This window comes from Diplotaxodon limnothrissa, linkage group LG2, assembly GCF_057381915.1.
Source record: "Diplotaxodon limnothrissa isolate DT_005_m linkage group LG2, D_limnothrissa_male_GT1.1, whole genome shotgun sequence".
NCBI classification, from domain to species: domain Eukaryota; kingdom Metazoa; phylum Chordata; class Actinopteri; order Cichliformes; family Cichlidae; genus Diplotaxodon; species Diplotaxodon limnothrissa.
Window position 1 is genome coordinate 24,322,365 of NC_140597.1, and position 8,668 is coordinate 24,331,032.

Below are 8,668 nucleotides of genomic sequence, written 5' to 3' on the forward strand. Positions count from 1 at the left end.
GCTGGCACGTCTAAGAAATGCCATTGCGCTTTAATCTCCTTCTTTGCGCGCGCTCAAGGGTGACAGGAGCAGCAATAAACTCGTGCGTAAATCAGTTGGAAACTTTAATTAATAAACAGGAACTGCGCTCCACGCTCACATCATTCCACAGCCAGACCCACTGGACCAGCACTCCGACACACTTCCGGTTCGACAGCCTGTAAACCTTTTCCTACCCGCAGCTCTGCTGCCGGAGGCGGAGGTTTCGGTTGTGCGCCGTCATTGGCGGAGACGTGTCGTCACCGCGTCTCGGTCGGACTGTGAGTGGTGGTGGAGGCTGTCAGTCACTCCCAAGCTGCTGCTGAGCCTCCGGAGAGAGGGAGATGTCAGAGGCTGAGCTGCTCCCTCTCTTCAGTAGCATTAGTGGGGTTGAGCAGCCAGCATGGCCACAGCTGCCTCTAGCCCCTACACCCTGCTCAGTTCCAGTCCCATGATCCACCCGGAGAGCCAGGCCATGCAGCCTGCTAGCCCCTACAGAGGACATCAGAAACTGCTCCAGAGTGACTACCTGCAAAGTGTCCAGAACGGGCACTCCCTCGGGCACCAGTGGGCAAGCAACCTGTCGGAGGGGAGCCCCTGGTCGGCCTCCATGGAGCAGCAGGACGTGAAACCGGGCCGAGAAGACCTCCAGCTCGGCATCATCCATCACCGCTCTCCGCACGTAGCGCATCACTCTCCTCATCACAACAACCATGGCAACCACCCGGGAGCCTGGGGTACTCCGGTGTCCCACAACTCCTCGATCACCAGCGGGCAGCAGATCAACATCTACTCCCAGACGGGCTTCACTGTCAACGGCATGCTGGACCACGGGGGACTCACACCTCCACCCAACCCGCAGGGCCAAGGCATGCACCCGGGCCTCAGGGACACACTTAGCCCCGAGCACAGCGACCTCGGCGGACACCACTGCCACGACCACTCCGACGAGGAAACGCCGACTTCGGACGAGCTGGAGCACTTTGCCAAGCAGTTCAAACAGAGGAGAATCAAACTGGGCTTTACGCAGGCGGACGTGGGTTTGGCTCTGGGCACGCTGTACGGTAACGTCTTTTCCCAAACTACTATCTGCAGGTTCGAGGCTTTGCAGCTGAGCTTTAAAAACATGTGCAAACTAAAGCCGCTGCTGAACAAGTGGCTGGAGGAGGCGGACTCGTCCACGGGCAGCTCCAGCAGTATAGACAAGATAGCAGCTCAGGGGAGAAAGAGGAAGAAGAGGACGTCCATCGAAGTGAGCGTGAAGGGAGTTCTCGAGACGCACTTTCTCAAGTGTCCCAAGCCTTCCGCGCAGGAGATCACGTCGCTGGCGGACTCGCTTCAGTTGGAGAAGGAGGTGGTGCGCGTGTGGTTCTGCAACCGGAGGCAGAAGGAGAAGCGCATGACACCGCCCGGAGAGCAGCCGCCCCACGAGGGACCCTATTCTCACAGCGGGAGCGCGGGAGACGCCTCCTCGTGCCATGATCTCTGACCGAAGCACCTGGAGGAATCCCCCCCACGCCCCCCACCCCCTCCGACACACACCTCCACCTCCACCCGGTGCAGACTCTCGAGCGCTCGGACGCGCGGTGGCACCTTGTAGCCCTCCGCACCTGTCCCGGTACAGACTCGCCCGGATGCCTCCAGCACTGAAACAATAACAGAGATACCTGTTCAGCCTTCGTCATTGTTTTTCCTGCCACGAGGGCATTATCCTATAGCGGCATATCAAACATCACATTCCAGATCACCTTTCTTTTTCTATTTTCTTTTTTGGGAGAGCCCGCCACTTTTTTTTCTCTCCATCACGGATATACATACAAAAAATGTGCCTAATAACCTGCCAGCGCCTTTGGTTTGTGCGTGTGTGTGTGTATGCGTGTGCGTGTGTGTGTCACCGTTTTTAACATCAGCTCGGTAATAACGATAAGATGGGACTGATGGTTTTGTTTTTATTGTTGTTTTCGTGGCTTTCCTCACACACGCCGTGCTCCCGTTGTACCCACGATCGGCGGCGTGGAACCAGTAATAATAACAACAACACCAATAATAACAATAATAATAATAATAATAATAATAATAATAATGTTACTGTTCTTAATTGATTTGTACCAGCACCAGAGGCCATTTTTTACACTCCACCTCACGCTTCCCCCTCGGGCTTTTCCAACGCCTTAGTTCTCCTCATATTTACAGTCATTTACTTTGTAACGTAGAAGATCTGTATTTTTTTTTCTTTTTGTTCATTCCAGCTGTGCAGCCACTCTACATGACTCTTGGAGGACTGTTTTGCTTTCTTTTACTTTTGGCCTGTAGCTTACGAGGGTTGTACGAAGCCACGCGCAGTTGCAGCTCTATTTATTCATTTACTTCTTTTTTTATTTCGATCATCTTCGACCATTTAAACTGTGCGGACTCTGAAAAAGGACACGAAAGAGCCGAGAGTCTAGAAAGCAACGCTATACACCTGCCTATAATTTTAATGTACGTTCACTATCGAAATTTTATAATCTTAAATACTCCTGTTATTTGGTTTATTTCTTAAGTATTTTTTCGAATATTGTACAGTTTTATATATTACCCTTTTGAAGTCATTAATTTAAATAAATGATCTTAGTTATTCACGCACTTGATTAGCAGTGTTTTAAAAGAAAGAAAAAAGCAAACAAACACGCGAAAAATTTAAAAATCAAAAAACAAAGAAAAAAATTATTTTCAATAAGACTGAATGAACTGTTTCGGCGGTTTTATTCCAAATTTCAATGACAGCTCAAGTAATTATTTATTTTCAGTATAAAGCTTGTATTATGTTTTTGAAATAAACTATGTATGTTGTAATAAACCATTTCTTGCTACAACTGCTCACTGTCCGAAGCAGAAGTCAGCTTCTGATTTTCTTTTTTTTCTTTTTTTTTTTAGAAAAGTAAAGACTATTCAGAAGTTGTTTTTTTAAATCACAGCTTCCTCTTATTGTTATGGAAACAAAGCAATAATTTAAATGAATCACAGCACTTTAAAAAAATATTGCTTTTAAAAGCTTGTATATAATGTGGAGCATTCTGTGTGGGAAATGGTTCGAGCTGAGCTTGTGATTAATTCTGCAAAGTCACCAGATCAGTCCCTTAATGCTGCTTTCAAACTCTTATATTTAGGTGAATTATATTGTTAGGCCGCGTAACCTTCACTTGGCCTCAATGTCATGTCAAGAGGCATCTTTTGCCAAATAAATAACAAATAAATAAATAAATCTCTACAACTAACAGCTGTAAAATATCCAGTGGTTCACAGAGACCCTGCACTGCAAACTGACACGCTTTCTCCTGCAGTTCCACTGAAATGTTATTGTCCGGGCCCTCTGCCCTTCTCAATCAGACATGCGTGATTTATCGCCTGGGCTGCTGGGCCTGACAGCAAAACACAATGACACACATATACTCAGACACACACACACACACACAATCAGAAGCAGATGAATCTCATTTCAAAGGCTATGGCTGTGTATAATTGGCCATGCCAGGGCAAAATAAAGCTGTACTCCCCCTTTAGAAAAAAGAAAGAAAAACATCATAATGCCCCAAAATAATTTAGGGATGGTTTTGGAAATAAGTAGATGCATTCAGTACTGCTTAAATGTTTCAAAAATAGATCTGGAGAGGGAAAGTGAAAGAGGGAGAGGGAGGAGAGGAGAGGCGGAAGGGTGCTAGGCCTTGCCTTGAAATGGGGAGCCTGACTGGAATACTAATGTGTCTGAATTTATGCATCTCCTCAGTCTGCAGCCCTGAGAGGGGGGTGGGGGAGACAGAGAGAGAGAGAGGAGAGAGGAGAGAGGAGAGGGAGGAGAAGGGGAAAGAAAAGGGTGTGAGGGTGGAGGTGAAGAGGAGGAGGGGGGGGGGGGGGTAATGTAGAAGAAGAGAAAAGTAAAACCATGGCTGATTGATTCTATCCATCTATTTTAGTCTGAAATAATCCCCAGCTTCTGGGAGGAAGAAAATGACCCTGGAAGGAAGGAAGAACCCAGAAGCCGAGCAAATAAAGCAAAGCAAGCCAAGGTCCACGGCGGCGCTGCGGTATCCTTGAGCCTCTTCCACCTCTCCTTCCCCATGCAAACCCATCCAAATATGTTTTTAAAGAGTAACCAGCACCTCGGCGTGAATAACTTACCAGTTTTAAAAATGACTGACTTGGGGAGATTGTGTAAAGGATATTGAGTAAAGAAGAAGAAGGGAAAAAAGATAACAGGTGCAAGATGAAAGCATACTTCAGAGGTATTGAATGATGAACTTCAGGTAATTATTTTTCAAAAAAAAAAGGAGAAAAAAACGCTTCAGGTTGGCTCAGCTCGGCGCTCTGGCAAATAATTGAGCTTCTGAATCAGATCCTGAGTGACTGAGTGACAATAGAGAGGCAGGAGTGGTGAAGTTGTGCAGTAGCAGTTTTGGAGGATGAGCAGAGTTGTTTACGTGCAGATTATAATGGGAGCAGCTGACTCACACCTTTTCTTTTTTTTCATAATTACATCTCTTCTAACCTTTTGTTCTCTTTTAATCTATTCTCTCTTTCAAAGAATCTGTCTGAAAGTTAAACCATTAAATAAACTGTTTTCCTGTATTTTTTATACTGTTACTTTGCCCATAATCATAATAATATTAATACAATCTGTCAAGCTCAGTGAAACGACTGAAACACGTTGTGATTAAAGTAACTTCAGGTGGTGCAAAGATTCTGGGGAAGGCAGGAAAGAGCAGAAGGGGCTGATATACTGTTTGCAGTAAAACGTTGGAGGTTAAAGCAAGGACACTCAACATCACATTTCTCTTTAATTAGACAGGGCTGCAGTCTATCTGCCATAGCAAGAGCACAGAGAAGAGCCAAACAGCAGCACCACATGAGAGGATGGGAGTAATGAATGTCGGCTGCTCGTCTGCCACGTGGTTCTTTCACTTTTGGACACCAGTCCTGTCTCTTCCTTTAACTTAAAGTGTATAAAATGATCCGCTCTCCTAATGTTTGCTGTGTCTGCTGCGTTACCTATCGTACTGCGTCCTTTCTGCTTAGAACTGGATACCTGCTGTATTCAACCACATGTGACCAGTTCAGCCCCTCATTTTTATTTCTCTTTTTTTCACTTTTGCCTAATCCGAACTGCCTAAGACCTGGCAGGATTTGTATGACGAACATATATTCCTACCAAAACTTTAAAATAAAGTTCAGTAAACATGACCACTATTACGCGGACTAAAGAAATTTAAAAAATGACAACGTTTGATACAGGAATAAAAAGAAGTAAAGCAAATAGTTATTATTATAGTGGATGTTTATGGAAAACGATCCAAAGATTTCCAAGGAGACAAGCAAACTCTTCAATAAAACACACCTTACAATCTGTTAGGACCAAGTGGTTCAGTCTGAGAGGCCTCAGGTGAAGCTAGAGGAAGAAAAGAGGGAAAGATTTGATTCATTCTTCATAAATAAGCTCTGGACTCCGAGCATAAAGAAAAAAAGTTAACTTCCTCTCATGGGAATTGATTTAGTTGTTTTGGAGTCTTGTCTTTATGTTCCTATTTGTTAGCAGCACGTTTCACACTTGTTGCAGGCCGATTATAATGTACACCACAGCATTTTTCAGCCTCTGTAGGATTATAACCTCCTGGTCCTGCAGGAGCACAATGTCTCAGTGAGAGAGAGCAAACTTCACAGCTGCTTTATCGCCGCTGGTGCTGATGCACTGGAGGACAGTCAGCTCTGTATACCTTCCAACTGGACGGTGGAGAGACAGAAGAAAAGCAAGCAGGGTGAGGATGAGGAGGGAGAAAGGGGGCGCATCTGCAAACAGGTGTAAGCTGAAATCAGTTTCACCTCCTCAGCTCTGGTATTGTGACACCAGGGTCGGCTAACTGTTAGGTTGGGTGGGTTTGACTCTTCCAGAAAGGATTGCTCCATCTCTCCTGGCAAAAGCATAAATTTAGTTTTTGTATGTGTGAGTTTTCCAGGTTTCTCACATGAGTGGAGTCACTGATGAAGCCCTTTAAAATCCCAGAATCACTAGTGTGCCCCCCCCCACACCGGGTCAGTAATTAATAATAAAAATCGTGTCAGTGGAACAGCTGCCTCTGACATCCGGTTGCTCCTCTCTGTCTAGGCTGTGTCATTCATGCCTTTGCAGTCAATTAAAGCTATATTACCGCTGTGCAGTGTGATCCATCAATTAAGCAACATGTGAACACAAAGCGATACAGTACAGCTTGACATTTTCCAGGCTGCACTTTTTTGTTGATGTGACGTTAGGGTGGTCACACGTGGCCCACGATTAAGCTGTACAAAGTGCCAGGTTTATAGGGGAACCCACGAACGTGGAAACACACACACAGAAGAAAGGCCTGTTTGTGGCGCAGTGAGTAAATCACTGTGTCTGATATCTTCATTTGAGACAGGGGGCTGATCACCGCTCGTCCTGCTTGTTCCACATTAACTCATTATCACACGCGCTCACTCCATTAATTCTCCCGCTTTTATTAGCTGCAGGAGCGCGCGCGCGCGAACACGCGCACAGTGGGCCGATGACAGCCACTGCCTCTACCTCATCTGACAGCTAATGGCTTCATTAGGAGCAGCGTGTTAATTGGCTGACTTTAGGGAGACGCTCGTTAATGAGGATAAATAGATTCACACCTGAGCGGGGCGCTACCCAGCCACAGCAGCACTGTGGGAGCCGTGGAAGAGACGCGAGTGTGGGCTGCAGATACGACTGCATCGGTTTGAGTGAGCGGAGAAGAGACCTGTCCCGCTCTCCTCCTTCCTCCCAGCCTAAGCGCGGTGGTGTTTTCATTGCCAGGCAGACTTATTAGCCGAGTGGTTGATTAGCACCAGGAGGCCAAAACAAAGAGCAGTATGTCAAAGCAATTAGCCCCACTGTTTACCTCTTAGCTCCCACGATGACTGCAAAATGCATCTAATCCAGGACAGAGAGAGAAGGAGGGAGTCAGCTCAGACAGTTTCAGGAAAAGGACAACAGCTGGTCCCTGGGCCAAAGTGTGTGTGTGTGTGTGTGTGTGTGTGTGTGTGTGTGTGTGTGTGTGTGTGTGTGTGTGTGCGCGCGCGCGCGCGCGCGCGCATTGTGATGGGAGCAGTCCTCGTGCCTCAATCCATCTGCTTTCCTGCCTAGACCCTCCATCCTCTGCTGTCTGCTCGTGACAGCTCCGACACGCAGACACTCACACGCAGACGCGCGCTTCTCCTTTAACACGCCACTGCTTAGAGGAGCTCATATCCTCAGGGGAGCGGGGTGGGGAGGTGGTGCTGGTGGGGTGGGCAGACAAAATGGAAGCAGGCGAGACTGATGATTTACATCAGGGTAGGAGGACACGGATCCAACCTGGGACGCTGCGTGTTCAACGCTTGTGGAAGTTGGCATGTACTGGAAGGTAATACCACCTAGTGGTGGCTAGAACCCGCTGCAGGTCATTGATGTTTGTTGGGGGAGGCAGGGGAACAAAGGGAAGGAGAAGCGGCTCGAGATGCGCAGGTATTTTGGAAAGAACCGGTTCACTCAAGTTCGCAAACGAAAACCTTTTTTTTTTCTGACACAACTGTTAAAGCTATTTTAGTTGGAACATCATTTAGTTTTCAACAGGACAATGACCCCAAACACACCTCCAGGCTGTGTAAGGGCTATTTGACCAAGAGGGAGAGTGATGGAGTGCCTCCACGGTCACCTGACCTAAACCCAGTCGAGATGGTTTGGGATGAAATGGACCGACAGAAGAGCCAACAAGTGCTCAGCATCTCTGGGAACACCTTCAAGAGTGTTGGAAACCATTGCAGGCGATGAAGAGTGTGCAAAGCAGTAGTGGCTATTTTAAAGAATCTAAAACGTGTTTGGAGTTATTTCAGACGTTTTTGTTTACTACATAATTCCACATGTGCTCATTCATAGTTTTGATGCCTTCAGTGAGAATCTACAACGTAAGTAGTCATGAAAATAAAGAATGAGAAGGTGTGTCCAAACTTTTTGACTGGTAGTGTAGCAGAGGGTGTTGTTAATCAGTTTCAATTACTTTGGTGTCAATAAAATTAACAACAGGTGTAGTAGAGGGGCAACAATGAGACAACCTCCAAAACAGGGATGCTTTCACAGGTGGAGGTGATTGACATTTTTCCTTCCTCAACTCTTTTTCTGTTTGTTTTTCACTAGAATTACACTCAGGGTGAGTATCACAATGGATCAACTGCTTATTAACATCTATATCTACACAGCCAGTCACATGGCAGCGACTCAATACATGTGAGGTCAAGGCCACGTGCTGAAGTTCAAATTGAACATCAGTGGAGAAGGTGATTGAGTGACTTTGATTGTGGCATGATTGCTGGTGCAGACTCAGGCTGGCCTGAGTGTTTCAGAAACTGCTCATCTGCTGAGATTTTCCCACATAACCAGGTGATAGAAGATAAAACAGACTGCGTTGAGCTGATAGGAAGGCAACAGCAATTCAAACAACCAGTTGATACAACCAAGATGTGCAGAAGAGCATCTCTGAACGTCTAACCTAGAAGCAGCTAGGCTAAAGTAGCAGAAGACCATGATGGGTGCCATTTCTGTCAGCTAAGAATAGAAAACAGCCAACAATTTACTAGGGTTCACCGAAACTAATAATAA

At 46.4% G+C, this 8,668-nt stretch overlaps 1 protein-coding gene across 1 annotated transcript; it reads left to right on the top strand.

The window, feature by feature from the left end:
- Positions 1-421: 421 nt before the first annotated feature.
- Positions 422-1,507, top strand: LOC146638473 (POU domain, class 3, transcription factor 4-like). The gene has a single exon (XM_085368744.1). The coding sequence runs from the start codon at positions 422-424 to the stop codon at positions 1,505-1,507; it is 1,086 nt and encodes a 361-aa protein (XP_085224870.1).
- Positions 1,508-8,668: the final 7,161 nt, after the last annotated feature.

Excerpts from the sequence above, each read along its gene's own strand:
- LOC146638473 (XM_085368744.1), top strand. The coding sequence starts at position 422 with ATGGCCACAGCTGCCTCTAGCCCCTACACCCTGCTCAGTTCCAGTCCC.